The 20,458-nt window shown below is 41.7% G+C and overlaps 1 protein-coding gene across 1 annotated transcript in view; it reads right to left on the bottom strand.

Annotated features, from left to right (window-relative positions):
• LOC129815649 (thioredoxin reductase 1, cytoplasmic-like) overlaps positions 1-20,458 on the bottom strand; it is a 29,805-nt gene that overhangs the window by 7,530 nt on the left and 1,817 nt on the right. Inside the window, exons 3-11 of the mRNA XM_055869638.1 lie at positions 17,394-17,503; positions 16,268-16,375; positions 15,780-15,852; positions 15,435-15,557; positions 10,564-10,706; positions 9,950-10,065; positions 1,756-1,981; positions 1,177-1,269; positions 817-893 (exon numbers count right to left, since the gene is read on the bottom strand). Of these exons, the coding sequence (XP_055725613.1) occupies positions 817-893; positions 1,177-1,269; positions 1,756-1,981; positions 9,950-10,065; positions 10,564-10,706; positions 15,435-15,557; positions 15,780-15,852; positions 16,268-16,375; positions 17,394-17,503 (1,069 nt within the window). The remainder of the gene's footprint in view (positions 1-816; positions 894-1,176; positions 1,270-1,755; positions 1,982-9,949; positions 10,066-10,563; positions 10,707-15,434; positions 15,558-15,779; positions 15,853-16,267; positions 16,376-17,393; positions 17,504-20,458) is intronic.

The raw sequence follows: 20,458 nt of genomic DNA, 5'->3' as shown, positions 1-20,458 counted from the left end.
GCTAGGGTCCCAGTCACATGGCTGACTCAGAGGTGCAGTCACTCCTAAACCTGGCGATTGCCTTATCCCTATGGCCTAAAGCACTTTAAGGCTGACCCATTCATAACCAAACACCATGTTAGGAACATGAAAAACACATCATCCTCAATCCAGTTTACATGATTGTGAAGAAGTCCAAGGTTTTTAAGATACCGTTGTGTCCTAATGTTACAGCATTTTACATTTTAGTAATTTAGCAGACGCTCTTATCCAGAGTGACTTACCGGAGCAATTAGAGTTAAGTGCCTTGCTTATGGGCACAGACAGAGTTTCACCTAGTTGGCTCAGGGATTTGAACCAGTGACTTTTTGGTTAGTGGCCCAACGTTCTTAACCGCTAGGCTATTTGCCACCCCGACACAAGGGACTTTCTCTAATTACAAAGCACAAAAACACATTTTTATTATATTATTTTTCTTTAGGGGGTGGATCAGCTTTAATATTGCATATAGATTGTGGCTTCTATCAATGTAATTGTCTGCATCATTTCCAATTCCCATACATAGAAATACAATACATTTTCCTTTATTATATCCCCTAACCCTACCACCCCCCCCTAAATTGGAGTAAACTAATGAAGCACAAAAATCCCAACAGTGTCAGTTCTCTCTCTCACCCCCCCTCTCAGGGGTGGCAATAGTGCTGAATCACCATGACTGGAGTCTTAAAGGTACAGGCACACACAGCACCTTATCTACATCTCCTTGGTGACGGCCACAAGTGCGAATCGGTGGATGAATGAACTAAGAGAGAGAAAATAAAAAGGAAGGAAACTTACTTGGGGTTGACTTTGACCCCGGCTTGATCCAGGCCGATCTTTCCTGTACAGGCGTCGCGCCCCACGGCTATCAACACCTGAGTGAGGAGAAGGAAGTCACCTGGTTAACAGGACATTTCTCCAGCTGTAGCATGCCTTTAAAAAAAACTAAGCAGGAATTATTCAATTTAGCTGACAAAACATTTTTTTTGTTTTAACAAATGCTCTAAGATGGACAACCCTGCAGAGTTAATTCCTAATGCAACATGTTTAAGTAGTATATTTTCAGATTTAACTCATAGTTTCTGTCATAAGTGCTAGATTTACTTTGGGACTTCTAAGATATATCGGATATTGAGCATTACGGTGATGGGTACGTACAGTGTTGTACTCTCCCTCGATGGTCTCGTCTCCCTCCGTGCTCTTGGCTGTCACCTTCAGCCTCCCAGGAGTACCTGCCTCCAGCTCCTCCACCTGGCGTGTGTACACACACACACCTTGCATACAATTTCTTTTATATCTAGTTACAAAATGTCTTTAAATGCTACAATGGCCAGGGCCGGGTGAACCGAAGGCATCTTTTACTGAAAGAGCACGTGGTTTTTCATTCAGTTTGGCCTTACAGGCTAACAGCCGTCAAAGTTAGACTTAAACTGATGACAACCCTTTAGATAGAGAGCAAAATATTACACAACTTCCCTGATGACAGAGCAATTTAGTACCAGGCATTTCCAAGCCATAACAGCTGAGGAAAGACACAAGGTCCTTGTACACAGATCTGGGTTTAAACACTATTTTAAATTATTTTAAAAATACTAGCTATAGTTCATTGAGTTTACCTGTTGCAATGGAACCAATATCTACTACCCACCTGGCATTTCAGGCAGCCAAAAGCTAAACGAAAGTTTTCAGAAAAGTTTTTAACCCAGGTCTGGTAGTAGATAAGTCACGTTGACGCACCTTGACGGGGACGTACTTCCGGAGGAACTTTACACCATGCTCTTCCATGTGCTTGCCGGCACGGTTGGCCATGTCCTGGTCGAAGCCCCTCAGGAGGATGGAGCGTACCATGACTGTCACATCCAGGCCCAGGCCCGCCAGAAAACCCCCGCACTCCAGCGCCACGTAGGACGCCCCGATCACCAGGGTCTTGCCAGGGCAGTGGGGCAGAGAGAACAGGTCGTCGCTGCGTAAAAGGGATGGACACACACAGAGTAGAGTGCACCTCCGTTAAAACCATAAAGCTCTTAGATGTATCAATGCCAAAATTCAGCCATTATTTCTGCAATAAGCACGTGAAATACTTGGAATGTCAGATTGATTCACTAAACAAAGTTATATTCTTAAAATGTCAACAATATACACAAAAAGATGGGTTATGTAGTCTGAAATGAGCCTGGGTCTTTATGAGACCAGTATGTAACCTGAGAATTTAGTTATTCAGTCACAATTACGGCTGACCCAACTGGTCGTTTGTTTGGTCGATAGGCTGTTGGTCGACCAAGATTTCTTTAGTCGAGCAGTAGCAAAAAAAGTCCATTACTAAGACGCGCTACTGAAATTGTATATGTTATATTATGCAACACAAATAAATTCTATTATTTTATAACAAATGCGCCTTCTCCCACATTGGAAAGCGGTCGCTGTCCACGGTTCTGAAACACATCAGTGCGCTGTTGAATTGGTGCCATTTCCTAGACCATGTTGCTATTTGCATAATAGCAAAGTTAACCAGCATATTGGTGTTGAAAATTGCGGCGGAGGAGACAGTGGAGTTAAGAGACGAGAAAACATTCATTGCCTTTAATTATCTAAGAAAAGTGAGAAGAGAAGAAACCAATTTAATTGGATCTATAAATCAATAGCCTGACTATTCAAATGTGCCTGGCTTTATAAATCATCCATATTCATCTACAGAAATAAGCCACATCCTGCTTCTGTTTGAGTGTTTGTTTACTAGCCTACTGATTCTGTGAGCACCAAGCCTCACACAACCACATGGGAGAAACACAGCAGCCTTGTATAACCACCATCGAGCTGTAGGCCTAAGAGCACATCCTGTTTAGTCTCAATACTGGAACTTACTGAGACCTAATATTTCAATACTTACAGTAGCCTAAATACTGTATCAATCAATCATTCATTTGTTCATGTCACACAGCATGAATGATTCATGACTTGAAATGCAATCAAGCATTTTAGTTTTAAAATAAAAGCGACCATTGAATAATTAGCATAAAGAGGCCTAAACACTTATAATTTAGTGTTGTTTACATTGGTCCAAACGGTCAGAAAAATATTGTAACCTGTTTGGCAGAAAAAATATGCACACAGCACTTACTCCTTTCCTTTTTCTTGATCTCAAGTATTTTCCACAACTAGTCAAATTTATTCCACACATCCGACTTCCTCTTTACCTCATGAGCAACCAGTAAAATTTCCCCCGTTTCGAGTTTGTCACGTCCTCTCCATTTTGCTTTCACACGTTAGTGTTAAGGGTTTGATATAACCAATTTATTGATGTAATTATGACATGCTATAGGTCAGGCCCTATTGGTCACGTGCATGCGACGCATACGTGTCACGTAAAGAGAGCAAGTGTTGAGGGATTAGGGAAGGTTTTTCCTGAACAAATTTCGGTAACAACTTTTCAGTCAGAAATGGCTGTTCCGGAAGTGTGATCACGCTCTCCGCAGCCAATGTGAGTAAGACCTTCAAAACTTCTTACGGCTGAGATCCTGTTAACGGGATCGATATGACAACAGCCAGTGAAAGTGCAGGGCGCCAAATTCAAAACAACAGAAATCTCATAATTAAAATTCCTCAGACATACAAGTATTTTACACCATTTTAAAGATAAACTTGTTGTTAATCCCACCACAGTGTCCGATTTCAAAAAGACTTTACGACGAAAGCACATCAAACAATTATGTTAGGTCTGCACCTAGTCACAGAAAAACCCAGCCATTTTTCCAGCCAAAGAGAGGAGTCACAAAAAGCAGAAAGAGATCAAATTAATCACTAACCTTTGATGATCTTCATCAGATGACACTCATAGGACTTCATGTTACACAATACATGTATGTTTTGTTCGATAAAGTTCATATTAATATCCAAAAATCTTAATTTACATTGGCGCGTTATGTTCAGTAATGTTTTGCCTCCAAAACATCTGGTGATTTTGCAGAGAACCACATGAATTTACAGAAATACTCATAATAAACATTGATAAAAGATACAAGTATTAAACATGTAACTTTAGATAAACTTCTCCTTAATGCAACCGCTGTGTCAGATTTCAAAAAACCTTTACGGAAAAAGCACACCATGCTATAATCTGAGTCCAGCGCTCAGAGCCCAAATAAGCCATAAAGATATCCGCCATGTTTTGGAGTCAACAGAAGTCAGAAATACCATTATAAATATTACCTTTGATGATCTTCATCAGAATGCACTCCCAGGAATCCCAGTTTCACAATAAATGTTTGTTTTGTTCGATATAGTCCATAATTTATGTCCAAATACCTTCATTTTATTTGCGCGTTCAGTCCAGTAATCCACATTCATGACGCACAGGTCAGACAAAAAGTCAAACAATTCCATTACAGTTCGTAGAAACATCTCAAACGATGTATAGAATCAATCTTTAGGATGTTTTTAACATAAATCTTCAATAATGTTTCAACCGGAGAATTCCTTTGTCTTCAGAAATGCGATGGAAAGCAGGTCGCTCTCACGTGAGTGCGCATGTTCAGCTCGTGCCAGACACCTGACTCAAAGAGCTCTCCTTCCCTCATTCTTCACCGTAGAAGCATCAAACAGGGTTCTAAAGACTGTTGACAAAATGACCAATATATTGTAGGTTTGCCACTGTATAGGCAAACCTACAAACCTCAGATTTCCCACTTCCTGGTTGGATTTTTTCTCAGGTTTTTGCCTGCCATATGAGTTCTGTTATACTCACAGACATCATTCAAACCGTTTTAGAAACTTCAGAGTGTTTTCTATCCAAATATACTAATAATATGCATATCTTAGCCTCTGAGCCTGAGTAGCAGGCAGTTTACTCTGGGCACCTTTTCATCCAAGCTACTCAAAACTGCCACCCAGCCATAAGAAGTTAAACAGGTCAACATTCACAAGGCCGCAGGGCCAGATGGATTACCAGGGCGTATACTGCGAGCATGCGCTGCCCAACTGGCAAGTGTCTTCACTGACATTTTCAACCGCTCCCTGTCTGAGTCTAATACAAACCTGTTTCAAGCAGACCACCATAGTCCCTGTGCCCAAGAACACTAAGGTACCTGCCTAAATGACTACCGACCCATAGCACTCATATCTGTAGCCATGAAGTGCTTCACTATTATCCCAGAAACCCTAGACCCACTCCAATTTGCATACTGCCCCAACAGATCCACAGATGATGCAATCTCTACTGCACTCCACACTGCCTTTTCCCACTTGGACAAAAGGAACACCTATGTGAGAATGCAATTCATTGACTACAGCTCAGTGTTCAACACCATAGTGCCCTCAAAGCTCATCAATTTTTTATTTTCATTTTTATTTCACCTTTATTTAACCAGGTAGGCTAGTTGAGAACAAGTTCTCATTTGCAACTGCGACCTGGCCAAGATAAAGCATAGCAGTGTGAACAGACAACAACACAGAGTTACACATGGAGTAAACAATAAACAAGTCAATAACATGGTAGAAAAAAGAGAATCTATATACAATGTGTGCAAAAGGCATGAGGTAGGCAATAAATCGAATAATTACAATTTAGCAGATTAACACTGGAGTGATAAATCATCAGATGATCATGTGCAAGAAGAGATACTGGTGTGCAAAAGAGCAGAAAAGTAAATAAATAAAAGCAGTATGGGGGTGAGGTAGGTAAATTTGGTGGTAGTTTACAGATGGACTATGTACAGCTGCAGCGATCGGTTAGCTGCTCGGATAGCAGATTTTTAAAGTTGTTGAGGGAGATAAAAGTCTCCAACTTCAGAGATTTTTGCAATTCGTTCCAGTCGCAGGCAGCAGAGAACTGGAAGGAAAGGCGTCCAAATGAGGTTTTGGCTTTAGGGATGATCAGTGAGATACACCTGCTGGAGCGCGTGCTACGGGTGGGTGTAGCCATCGTGACCAGTGAACTGAGATAAGGCGGCACTTTACCTAGCATAGCCTTGTAGATGACCTGGAGCCAGTGGGTCTGACGACGAACATGTAGCGAGGGCCAGCCGACTAGGGCATACAGGTCGCAGTGGTGGGTCGTATAAGGTGCTTTAGTAACAAAACGGATGGCACTGTGATAAACTGCATCCAGTTTGCTGAGTAGAGTATTGGAAGCTATTTTGTAGATGACATCGCCGAAGTCGAGGATCGGTAGGATAGTCAGTTTTACTAGGGTAAGTTTGGCGGCCGGAGTGAAGGAGGCTTTGTTCCGGAATAGAAAGCCGACTCTAGATTTGATTTTGGATTGGAGATGTTTGATATGAGTCTGGAAGGAGAGTTTGCAGTCTAGCCAGACACCTAGGTACTTATAGATGTCCACATATTCTAGGTCGGAACCGTCCAGGGTGGTGATGCTAGTCGGGCGTGCGGGTGCAGGCAGCGAACGGTTGAAAAGCATGCATTTGGTTTTACTAGCGTTTAAGAGCAGTTGGAGGCCACGGAAGGAGTGTTGTATGGCATTGAAGCTCGTTTGGAGGTTAGATAGATCAATAAGCTAAGGACCCTGGGACTAAACACCTCCCTCTGCAACTGGATCCTGGACTTCCTGACGGGCCGTCCCCAGGTGGTAAGGGTAGGTAACACATTTGCCACTCTGATACTCAACACAGGGGCCCCTCAGGGGTGCGTGCTCAGTTCCCTCCTGTACTCCCTGTTCATGCATGACTGCATGGCCAGGCACGACTCCTACACCATCATTAAGTTTACAGAAGACACAACAGTGGTAGTAGGCTTGATCACCGACAAGAGCCTATAGTGAGATGATTGTGGACTACAGGAAAAAGAGGACCGAGCACACCCCCATTCTCATCGACAAGGCTGCAGTGGAGCAGGTTGAGAACGTCAAGTTCCTTGGTATCCACATCACCAACAAACTAACATTGCCCAAGCACACCAAGACAGTCGTGAAGAGGGCACGACAAAACCTATTTCCCATCAGGAGACTGAAAAGATATGGCATGGGTCCTCAGATCCTCAAAACGTTCTACAGCTGCACCATCGAGAGCATCCTGAATGGTTGCATCACCGCCTGGTATGGCAACTGCTTGGCCTCCAACTGCAAGGTACTACAGAGGATAGTGTGAACGGCCCAGTACATCACTGGGGCCAAACTTCCTGCCATCCAGGACCTCTATACCAGGCGGTGTCAGAGGAAGGCCCTAAAAATTGTCAAAGACTCCAGCCACCCTAGTCATAGACTGTTCTCTCTGCTATCGCATCGCAAGCGGTACCCGGAGCGCCAAGTCTAGGTCCAAGAGGCTTCTAAACAGCTTCTACCCCCAAGCCATAAGACTCCTTAACACCTAATCAAATGGCTACCCAGACTATTTACACCCCCCCCCCCCCCTTATTTTACACCACTGCTACTCTGTTGTCATCATCTATGCATCGTCACTTTAATAACTCTACCAACATGTACATATTACCTCAACTAACCGGTGCCCCCGCACATTGACTCTGTACTGGTACCCCCTGCATATAGTCTCGCTATTGTTATTTCACTGCTGCTCTTTAATTACTTGTTACTTTTACTTCTTATTCGTACCAATATATTTTTTAATTGCATTGTTGGTTAGGGACTCGTAAGAAGCATTTCACTGTAAGGTCTACCTGTTGTATTCGGCACATGTGACTAATAATTGCAATTTTTTTTTTTATGTTGCAGCTTCAGCGACACGGACAGTGCGATAAACTGTTAATGTTCTGTGGTGGTCGCTGCAGCAGGGAGGAGAGGGAGACAACAGGTGCTAGTCAGTCACTTTCTGTCATTTTCTTTTTAACACAGCAAGTCTGAGCCAGGCCATTGCCTCTAGTCATTTGTGTCTTAATTTCATTGAAACAGCTTAAAGCATCAAACAAGCTCAGTGCAGATAGTTCATTTTATTAAAGCACATCGGATGTGTTTATATACAGAAAAATACATGTTTAAAAATGTCAACCAATAAATTGGTCAAAAGAACAGGCAACTCTTGGTCAACCAATATTTTTTTGTTGTTGCCAGGGACAGCCATAGGTCACAATACAACCATTAGACATAGCCATCTCTGTACCATTTAAAGCAGATTCTATCAGGGTCTGTTCCTATGACAACACACCAGTCTACAGCAGCAGAGGGTAATCTGGGAATCCTGTGTTTAGACCAGTGGGAGATTATAGCCTTACTAAATGAGTACCCTGAGATACAAGGCTTCCTGTGGTGGAAATTAGAAAAGTGAGTGAGTATGCGCGCATATATATTTACAGTTGAAGTCGGAGCTTTACATACACTTAGGTTGGAGTCATTAAAACCCGTTTTTCAACAACTTCACAAATTTCTTGCTAATAAACTATAGTTTTGGCAAGTCGGTTAGGACATCTACTTTGTGCATGACACAAGTAATTTTCTAACAACTGTTTACAGACAGATTATTTCACTATCACAATTCCAGTAGATCAGAAGTTTACATACATTAAGTTGACTGTGCCTTTAAAGAACTTGGAAAATTCCAGAAAATTATGTCATGGCTTTAGAAGGTTCTGAAAGGCTAATTGACATCATTTGAGTGTACCTGTGGATGTATTTCAAGGCCTACCTTCAAACTCAGTGCCTCTTTGCTTGATATCATGAGAAAATCAAAAGATATCAGCCAAGTCCTCAGAAAAAACATTATAGACCTCCACAAGTCTGGTTCATCCTTGGGAGCAATTTCCAAACGCCTGAAGGTACCACGTTCATCTGTACAAACAATAGTACACAAGTATAAACACCATGGGACCACAAAGCCATTATACCACTCAGGAAGAAGATCTGTCTCTTAGAATAATCCCAGAATAACAGCAAAGGACCTTGTGAAGATGCTGGAGGAAACACGTGCAAATGTATCTATATCCACAGTAAAACAAGTCCTATAAGGCCGCTCAGCAAAGAAGAAGCCACTGCTCCAAAACCGCCATAAAAAAGCCAGACTACCGTTTGCAACTGCACATGGGTACAAAAATAGTACTTCTTGGAAGAAATTTCCTCTGGTCTGATGAAACAAAAATAGAACTGTTTGGCCATAATGACCATCGTTATGTTTGGAGGAAAAAGGGGGAGGCTTGCAAGCCGAAAAACACCATCCCAACCGTGAAGCACGGGAGTGGCAGCATCATGTTGTGGGGGTGCTTTGCTGCAGGATGGACTGGGGGACTTTACAAAATAGATGGCATCATGAGGAAGGAAAATTGTGTGGATATATTGAAGCAACATCAAGACATCAGTCAGGAAGTTAAAGCTTGGTCGCAAATGGGTCTTCCAAATGGACAATGCATACTTCCAAAGTTGTGGCAAAATGGCTTAAGGACAACAAAGTCAAGGTATTGGAGAGGCCATCACAAAGCCTTGACCTCAAGCCTATAGAAAATGTGTGAGCAGAACTGAAAAAGCATGTGCGAGCAAGGAGCCCTACAAACCTGACTCAGTTACACCAGCTCTGTTAGGAATGGTCCAAAATTCACCCAATTTATTGTGGGAAGCTTGTGGAAGGCTACCCGAAACGTTTGACCCAAGTTAAACAATTTAAAGGCAATGCTACCAAATACTAATTGAGTGTACGTAAAACTTCTGATCCACTGGGAATGTGATAAAGAAATAAAAGCTGAAATAATTCATTCTCTCTACTATTATTCTGACATTTCACATTCTTAAAATAAAGTGGTGCTACTAACTGCCCTAAGACAGGATCTTGTCCAATTACAAATACTTGTTTTTCCATTTCCGTTGCAAAAGGTTTCGCCACAGTGTGCACTACTGAATACAACTCTGCAGTGTATTTGTCTCTATTGTGGTGATGAGGGCTTTCCCCTGGCTGGATGGCAGTCTAAATGGATTAAATGGGTTAAATAATGGGTTAAATAGTGGGTTAAATAATGCCTGCGGTGTGCTGGGAGGGAAGGGTCTCACCTGGTGATGCAGTACTCTTTGTCTCCGGGGATGCTCAGGTAACGCGGCCTCTCGCCTGTCGCCAGGATAAACTTTGCGGCCGTATGGAAGGTCTCCTTCCCTCGCTTGTTGGTCGCCTGGGAGGTGGAGTGGGTAAGTACGGTGTTAAACATTCTTCACGGATTTATTTATCTCCTACAGACACAATAATTTCCATTAAAATCAACACCTAGACTCATCTCATCTGTTGAGTGTGGTTAACAAGAATCAATGTGTCAAGTCAAGGGTGTGCAGTTTAGAACCTCCCATGGGAGACAATAGCTGCTTTACCAATTGCTGTGAAGTGTTTGTAGAGAGCCATTAAATATCTTTGGGATTTGTTTGATTATGTTAAGCCACGGAACTAACATAAAGCAAGTTACTATCCAATTTCAGAATACATCATGTGCTTTGCATCTAAAAAGTTCACATCCATTTTCATAGAGAATTGACTGCCTTCTAAAATGGGTCAAATTGAAGGCAGTAGCTTCAGTATGAAAATGGAAGAGTCAATTTCATATGAAAATGAAAGGCGGTCAATTCATTAATAACTGTTGTCAAAGATCTGCTTGTAAACTCACGAAGCGCCGGCCCACCTTGATTTTGTGCGACTCAATGAACTCAGCGTAGGAGTTGACGTAGTTGACGTTCTTGTCGCGCAGCGCCACCTGGTAGCCCCAGTTCAACGAGCCAATGTAGTTGTTCACCGCCGTCTTCATCGTCTCCCAGTTGTGCTTCACTAAGAACCAGATGAAAATTACAGTCAACAATGACCAAACAAGTCTTTAGTTGTTTCCTACCATTACTGAAAAAGTACTACACTGGAAATGTAACATTGACATTTCCGTGACCTTAAGTTACCTCAGGCTCATGAAGAGGGCTTAAACAAGAATGTTTTTAAATCAAAAAGTGACTTATGCCTTCACATGTTTCATTCCTAGCACTGGCCATGGCTCTGTTACAATATCCTTACTACTTTGGTTAAGGCCATGTGTTGGGTAGAGATGTGCATTTGACTGTTCGAGTACTCACATTATAAAAATGTTTTCCAGAGTACTCGGAATAGGGAAAAAATAATAATATCTACTTTAGAACAAAGGCAAGCCCTGACTGGAAGAAAAAACATTTGGGCATTTATCTATGCCAACAGTACACAACAATGCCTAATTTATCATAACCATTAGCGATTACAAACCTTAATTGCCTCATACTGTATATTGAGTCAATAAAAAAAGGCAAGTGCCATTTAAGAAGAATTTATTGAAACCGTAATATCAACTGGTTATATTATGGAACACAATCTTCAAAAAGGCAGTAAAAAGGCAGTGGCACTTGCTTGAAGACTATGGCTGTGCAATGGCATAGCCATGTTTTGTTAATTTAGCAGATAAGACACTCTTATTTTCCGAGCCCTTATCACTGTCAAGACAAGTCTATTACATAGCAACACAGGAGGTTGATGGCACCTTAATAGAGGACAGGCTTGTGGTAATGGCTGGAGCGGAATGATATCAAATGGTTTTCACGCGTTTGATGCCATTTCATTACATCCTCCCCTCAGCAGCCTCTCATGCAAAACACTTGAAATATAGCAGAATAAAATAGAACCAAATATTTTTCCAAATGAAAAAGTTGCCAGTGCGAAGTGTTGCGCGTCTGGAATAGTTATTCTCAAAGGCTGATCATATGAAATGAGGCTTAGTTTGGAGCGTTGAAATAAAAAAAATTCACAGTTACAAAACAAAATCTGGTCTTCCTTTCGCTATATGCCTACAGATTTACAATGTAGTTTATTCTTCCTGTTCTTTGGAATTTTCTAAATGGATGAATAATTCCACATGGAACACTTCATGGTGATGAATTACAGCCACAACATGTTTGTTTGGTGAGTAGGCCTAGGCATAATGATTGAGGAAAATACACTTGTCAAAATCATGTTTTTGCAAATTTTCAGTGCGGAAACTGTCTATGTTTAGGGGGTTATAGACCAGGCTAACCAATTCTAAAAATGGCACTAGCAGTTTGCAAAGTAGCCTAAGCGGAAAATAAACGGGATGGAATTATTCCAAACTGCAGCTTGTTGTTGGAAACTGTTGTTATTTGGTAAGGAATGTAGCTTGTGTATCCCACCAGCTAAAGGCATTTTTTTTATGCCCACCATATTTAGTAGGAATTTATTTCTGTAGGTCTATTGGGAGCTTGTGTGCAAACTCCGCATGCGTGTAGGGGGAGCGGTCCTAACGCAATTGAGGGAGTGAGAAGTGAAGGGAACTGTGATGCTTGCCTTGGTTTCTTTTTTGTTGTGCATGCAAATGCACATGTACAAAAGGAACACTAGAGTCAAAGCAAATTAACTTTAGCTGTGTTTGAATACCCATACTACATACACACAATTAGTTCTTTTTAGTATACTGTAAACAAACGGTATCCATTCAGTTGAGCGTACTAGCGCTTCACATGTCTACCAGAAGTTGATGCTGTTCCTATGCAACCTCTTGCTAGATTGTTAGCATAGCAAATTACTAGCTAGACATTTTACGACGTTGGGTGTCTTATTAAAATCCAATCTGGAGTGCCAGAGTGCACTCTGGGGTTCGTAAATTCAGAGCATTGTTAGATTGCAAATTCAGAGTGTTTCACTCTGCCAGGCAGTGTCACTGGACGCACCTCACAATGGCAGTCAAGCACCCAAGCTAACCGGCTAGCTACTTCAAGACACAAATTAGACAATTTTACTTGCCCTAGCAGAGCTGGTTAGGCTGTTTTCAAGTTATCTAGAGCGTTGGTGACTAACTGTGCTGCTGGCAACAATTTAATTACGCTTTTTTTGCCAACGTTTACCGACACCGGCCATATTCAACTGGTGTTGAGTGTTCGTAAATTCATCAGTTATTCTGTGCTCTGGCACACACGGCGGAGTGCTCTGAAATCGGAGTAGATAGCCAGAGCAAATTTACGAATGCACCCGAATGTCCATTGAAAACGCACGACTATACCACTAAACTAAGAATGACGGGAATAATCAAGTCAATAAACATTGGGTAGTTAGATAGCGTATAGTTAATATTCTGGCAAGTTCGATGTAGGGCTGGGCGGTATATCATAAAATAAGGTATACCGGTATTGGTGCAGGGACCGGTTTGGGTTTTTAACTTTACCGGTATTTGAATGTTTGGTTTGTTAGATGTGATACACCATGTGTAATGTACATTTTTTAAAGTTTACTTCGCTACTTGAGTCATCTCTCTCTCTCTCTCCGCACCACTTTCCACACAGATCTAGACAAGCCCAGTCACTCAAGGAGCGCATTTGATGTTCAACAACCACGAGACACTTGCGTTCAGTCTGCATGGTCAATGCAGCACATGTAACAATGTTGACAACAACAATGCTGTTTTCACTTTGCTTCTTAATATAAATCCACTAGTGTTCTATAATGACACTATTAGTTTGTTTCTTACATCAGCAAACAACTAGTTTGTCTTTTCTTAGGAAGTTGCCCTAAATCTTGTGAGACGCAAATTTTTAGCCGCTAATGTTAATAGCTAGCTAGCTAATAAATGTGTAAGAGCAAGCGTAGTTAGCTAATACAGCTTGATAATACCAGTGATGGTGTGGATGTAAAACAGCATGTTGTTTGTGCAACAGTATCTTCTACATCAAAGAGGAACATGCAAAGCAAGAATATGTTAGCTACATGAAGTAGAGAAAACATGCAATGTAGCCAAAGCTTATAGGGTCCCCTAGGAAACACTTATCAACACTTTAGTTCCTACCTTGTCACAATAACTCCTCCCTGGCATTTTAATTTCTTGTCTCAAACAACACTGTATTCAAAGTGCGCACTATTATATTTTAACCATAGAACAGTCATTCTATTTCCATGATTCCAACAGTTTTTCGCCAATTTGTCAAGTCAAATCACAATTGCAACATTTGGTTAAAAATAAGTCCTAGATTATTTTCCCATATCGTGCTGCCCTACGTGGCAGTGTGGAAATTCTCAATTGAGCAATGGTGTAAAGTACCTAAGTCATTTTTTGGGGGTATCTGTACTTTACTATTTTTTATTTTTACAACTTTTACTTTACTACATTCCTAAAACAAATACTGGACCTTGTACTCCATACATTTTCCCTGACACCTAAAAGTACTCGTTACATTTTTGAATGCTTGGCAGGACAGGAAAATGGTACAATTCAAGCACTTGACCAGGGATGTTCTCTTGACATCTACTGCCTCTGATCTAGAGAACTCACTTAACACAAATGCTTTGTTTGTAAATGATGTGTTGGAGTGTGCCCCTGGCTATCTGTAAATTAAAAAAGAAAGGTGCCATCTGGTTTGCTTAACATAAGGAATTTGAAATTATTTATACTTTCACTTTTGATACTCAAGTACATTTACTTTTGACACTTAACTATATTTAAAACCAAATACTTTTAGGCTTCTACTCAAGTAGTATTTAACTGGGTACTTTCACTTTTACTTTAATAATTTTCTATTAACGTATCGTTACTTTAACTCAAGTATGACAATTTGGTACTTTTTCCACCACTGCAATTTAGTGCAAGAAATGCAGAAATGATAGAAGTGCTGAAATTTGTTTTGGTTGAATTGAACAGTATGAAAAAATCAGAATGAAGAAAGACTCATTGAAATCACTTAGTGTGTTGCCACCCTAGGATCACTCACTACTCATAAAGCAAATGTACAACTTTTATTATTCAAAAACTAAAAACAGTCAAAAACCATCCAAATGTAAAAAAATACCGTGATATAATATTTTGGCCATATCGCCCAGCCCTATTTCGATGTATTAGTAGCCAACTAAGCTACTACTAAACTACTGTTAGGTAGCTAGATAACATACAGGTACATACTGCTGTAATTATATGCTATACGGTTTGTAAGAATAGCGTAGCTAAGAAATTGTCGGCCAACCTAAGGTAACTTATTTGAAAGGTCATTACTTTATTACATTGCTCAACATTTTAACATTTGTAATAATTAGTTAAAGCAGTGGATATGTATCCACTCTCGTTGGACTTCGGCTGCATATTTTCCGCCATTTTCTTCAAATCTGAAAACGTTGTGACGCACGGAAATCGTGTCCACTGCTTGTATACTTGGTATTTTGGTGACTCTAGTACGATATCCGGGAACTTTTGGCATACTGACAATATCCATACTATGACCAATAAGCATGCTATGTACTCAATTTGTCACAAATAGTACAGAGTATGAGTATTGGAACACAGCTGTCTTCAAGCCACAAAGCGCACTCCACCAAATAGTTTTACAGTACTTAAAATGTTTTTTGTTATTGCTGGTTAGAGATTGAGTTTCGATGTCCGTTCGAGTACTCATGCCCGTCCCTAGTGTTGGGCATGCATTCCAAGTGACTAAAATGGACATTGGAACCTAAACTGCTGACCTTTGACCCAGACGCCAACCCAATTGTTACCTGTCTCCTCCGGCAACTCCCAGCCAAACTTGCGGGCGTCCTGAATGGAAGTCCCTAGCAGAGCTGTCTGGTGCATCAGCTTCTTGGGGATGCAGCCCACGTTCACGCATGTGCCGCCCAGGCCTGTCCCGAGCCAAAGAAACACAAAATCACACATTTGGAGATTAAATTTTTCATCCACATTGACACATGCAAACATGTTGTTACTGATAACAGCAGAATTCTGCAAGCCATTTTGATTTGTGCTTCGGTGGGCCTGCAGCAGTGTGCTGTAGGGGGTATGTTTGACTCGCGCGACGGAACTCTTCAATGTCTGAAGAGTGTGACACGTGAAGCTCTACACACCCCATGTGTTCCCTTTCGGCGTGGCCACCACATAGTCCAACACCATCACCTTCTTGCCCAGCAACGCTGCCTCCTATGCCAGGAGAAGCACAAAAGGGCAGATGGCCATTTAGACAACTTGATTAAGACAACCACTGGTCAACTAGCTCAGCTTATATGCTTAGTTTTGTTGCTGTGATAATGAGCCATCTGAAATCCTCCCTGTGGCTGTCTGAAAACATTACTAGCCATCATGTTCTTGCTTCCTCCGTCCTAACTTCATCTCCAAGCTCTTTAGAGGAGGGACCTTGGGCCCTCTCCTCCAATGCGCTTTCAGAGGAATTGAGGAAACAAGGACAGAGGACACATGGCATGTACAGCTAGTAACGTCCTCAGACAGAGCCAATGATGGACTTACAGCCTTCCTTCACGGGCCTCAATACTACACTAGAAAGGTGCACGTCTGGAGGTAAGGTTGGTTTTGAAAGTGTTATCTGGGAGGCTCTCACCTTTGAGCATGCTAGCCCTCCTGAGCCGCCCCCGATGACGATGAGGTCATAGTCGTATACCTCATTCTCCCCGCACAGCAGCTGCTGCAGGACACCATCTTTGTGGGCCTGAGAAGAGGACGACAGGTGGTCAGACACAATGGCAAAAACAATATTAACCCAGCAGTCTTAAAAAGGGCACAAACATTTTTCTGCTTCTGGTGGGAAATAGACAAGTGTACTACAGTAAGGATACCAGCATGCTAATTTATGGTCCCAAAATGGTTCTTATTGAAAAGTGTGCATGTCTACGAGTGGCGAAAGGTAGCCTAGCGGTTAAGAACGTTGGGCCAGTAACAAAAAGGTCGCTGGTTAGAATCTTTGAGCAGACTAGGTGAAGAAAATAAAATGGTCGATGTGCCCTTGAGCAAGGCACTTATCCAGAGCAACTAGGGTTAAGAGTGTCTGCTAAATGATTAAAATGTAAAAAAGGTATTCTACATTCAACAGCGATGCTGACACCATTCATGCCGGAGGGATATTCTCCGTGCCACATGACAGAAATAAACCAGCATTTGCTAGAAAAGGGCAGGAGACAGAACACGTGGTGATATTGTCAGGATTATAATGTATCAGGAGAATGCTGGTGGCTTCAAGTGAAATAATCACCATTGTGTCATGCTGACAAAGTGTCAGCTTTTGAAAAGCATGACCAGGCAAAAAAAATTGTTTCATTAGCTAAAAATTGCAGCTCAGTGTAGAGGGAAGAGAAGACTAGGTTTGGGTGTTCTTAAGTAGCCATTTTGATGTAAAAAGACAAATGTAGTGCATTTAGATGTAAATTGGCTTAAACACACTTGACCAAAATAGATCCACTCAACCATTGTTTCTGGCAAAAAGAGAAAGACTCTTTTCATAATATTCATAATATTGCAACACAATTAAAGCCTGTAGTGGGCATAATTTAACGCATGAATAACACAAAGATATCTTGTTGCCAAAACCTGAGATTTTAGCCTAAGTTTGACATACGGTTGAATCTCAAGACAGGATGAACACAAGACTCTAAAAGTCAGTAGCACTTGCAAAACCACGAGTGAAATGAGAATGATCCGTGGTTCATGAAAGCTGCTACACCGATCCATACCTTCATTGTTTTGTCACAGCCACCGACGTGTGTCTTGTTGATGAAGACATTGGGGACAGTTTTCTGCCCGGTCATCTCAAGCAGCAGTTCTTGATAGTTTGATCCATCCTCTAGACACAACCAATAAGAGATGTTAGCAGAGTAGCAGCTACACATACATGAAATAAATCATTCATCCTACTCTTCCTGTCATATCGCTAACATGTACACTAGTCATATACATGACATACACCATCGACTTAACTGCGGACAGCCTGTGCAGTCTATAATGTAAATGTACTTTGATTCTGCAAACAAACAGAGCGTGTTTAAATAAATTGCATAATTCAGCACTGAAAAATATTTTCTATGTATTTGCCAGAGCAATAGTTATGTAATGCACAGTGTATATTTATACCAGAATAGCTGTGACTGGTAAGATATCAAATGACAGGGGGAGAACGAGAGCGACTCAGCACGTTTTGTGGTGGCCCGTAGCTAACGTTGACAGTGCATTCCGTGGTAGAACATAACATCTTCACTATGTAAAAACACTGTATATTTGCAGAAAAGGCCCCCGTTAGCCTCTTTTTACCTTTCGATCAACAGTCGACATTTAAGAAATAGCAGACAAAGCCATAAGGAAAAGCTATAAGGTAAACTTGAGGAAACAAACTTAGTACAATAATAGGTCCTATACATGTACTACATCACCCAAATGAGTGGATTTGTCCATTTCAGCCACACCTGTTGCTGACGGGTGTATAAAATCATTTATTATGTGCCGATTACAATAGTTGTAGACCTTACAGTGAAATGCTTACTTAGAAGCCCTTAACCAACAATACAATTTTAAGAAAATTCCCCAAAAAGTAACAGATAAGAATAACAAATAATTAAAGCGCAGCAGTAAATAACAATAGCAGGGCTATATACAGGGGATACCGGTACAGAGTAAATGTGCAGGAGGCACCGGTGTCAAGGTAATATGTACATGCAGTTAGAGTTATTAAAGTGGCTATGCATCAACAATAACAGAGAGTAGCAGCAGCGTGGGGGGGGGGGGGGGGGGGGGGGACAATGCAAATAGTCTAGGTAGCCATTTGATTAGCTGTTCAGGAGTCTTATGGCTTGGGGGTAGAAGCTGTTTAGAAGCCTCTTGGACCTAGACTTGGCGCTCTGGTACCACTTGCCGTGCGGTAACAGAGAGAACAGTTTATGACTGGGGTGGCTGGAGTCTTTGACAATTTCTAGGACCTTCCTCTGACACCGCCTGGTATAGAGGTCCTGGATTGTAGGAAATTTGGCCGTAGTGATGTACTGGGCCGTCCATGGAACCCCATTTTATGATGCAGACGTTGCTCCCAGAGGCAGTTTGGAACTCGGTAGTAAGTGTTGCAACTGAGAACACACAATTTTTTTTACGCGCTTCAGCACTCTGCTGTCCCGTTCTGTGAGCTTGTGTGGCTGAGCCATTCTACTGCCATAGTTGGTCTATGGAGATTGTGTGTTCGATGTTATACAATATCCATAGACCAACACTGGCAATAGAATGGCCTTACTGAAGAGCTCTGTGACTTTCAACGTAGCACCGTCATAGGATGCCACCTTTCCAACAAGTCCATTTGTGAACTTTCTGCCCTGCTAGAGCTGCCCCAGTCAACTGTAAGTGCTGTTATTGTGAAGTCAAAACGTCTAGGAGCAACAACGTCTCAGCCGCGAATTGGTAGGCCACACAAGCTCACAGAACAGGACAGCAGAGTGCTGAAGCGATTAAAAATTGTTTGTCCTCAGTTGCAACACTCACTACCGAGTTCCAAACTGGCCACACAAGCTCACAGAACAGGACAGCAGAGTGCTGAAGCGATTAAAAATTGTTTGTCCTCAGTTGCAACACTCACTACCGAGTTCCAAACTGCCTCTGGAAGTAACATCCACACAATAACTGTTCCTTGGGAGCTTCATAAAATGGGGTTCAATGGCCGAGCAGCCACACACAAGCCTAAGATCACCATGTGCAATGCCAAGCGTCGGTTGGAGTAGTGTAAAGCTCGCCACCATTGAATTAGGGGAAACGCATTCGAGTGATGAATCACGCTTCACCATCTGGCAGTCTGACGGACGAATGCATAGTGCCAATTGTAATGTTTGGTGTAGGAGGAATAGTGGTCTGGCGCGGTTTTTCATGGTTTGGGCTAGGCCCCTTAGTTCCACTGAGCTAAGTGGAAAGCCTTCCCAGAGGAGTGGAGGCTGTTATAGCAACAAAGGTGGGACCAACTCCATATTAATGCACATGATTTTGGAATAAGATGTTTGACAAGCCGGTGTCCACATACTTTTGGTCATGTAGTGTATTTTTATGTTACACCATTCAAACATGTACTGCAAATGTTTGTATGTTCGTTGATGAAACGTTGATCCTTAGAGTACTCAAGACCTTTGGAACTTCGATTGAAGGCAATTTGTCAATTCAATGACATGCCAAAACACGTGTGTATATAACATCACTGTTATTAAAACATTACGTAGCAAGTGTAGAAAGATGCGACTATATGAGGATTTGAAAAAAAGTCACATGAAAAGGTAGCTGCTCTGCTCTGTTTCCTGTGCAGGATGCACATAGTTCATCAGTCTCTCATTCACAATTTGACAAGCACTCGATAATATTCTCACCCATCAGGCTATTCTCAATGTAATCTGGTCTTTACATATAGCTTACTAATAATGTGTGGAATATTTTGTATTCATCCTTAACCTGCACTGGAATAGTGAACGGAGGTTGTGTTCGGTTACATTTGTAATATGCCAGGTAGGCGACACTGGATTTATGTGCTTAATATAGCAGCACGAGAAAGATGGGATCCCGTTATAAATAGCGGCCAGTCAAAACTCAGTTTTCACACGTGACTGCGTTGGCTTATGAGAACACATTCCCTAGGTTCTGTAGGTTATGGGCTCTCCAACCCTGTTCCAGGGGTCCCATGCCTATAGGCTACACTTCAAGCTATTTGGCCATTTTAGTTGTGATGCAAACCTTATAAAAACATATATGCCTATGGGCTAGGCTACAAGATGCATGCAACAAT

This window comes from Salvelinus fontinalis, chromosome 18 (assembly GCF_029448725.1).
Source record: "Salvelinus fontinalis isolate EN_2023a chromosome 18, ASM2944872v1, whole genome shotgun sequence".
NCBI classification, from domain to species: Eukaryota; Metazoa; Chordata; class Actinopteri; order Salmoniformes; family Salmonidae; genus Salvelinus; species Salvelinus fontinalis.
Note: the sequence above shows the minus strand (reverse complement) of the source record. Positions and strands in the feature narration are given on the sequence as shown.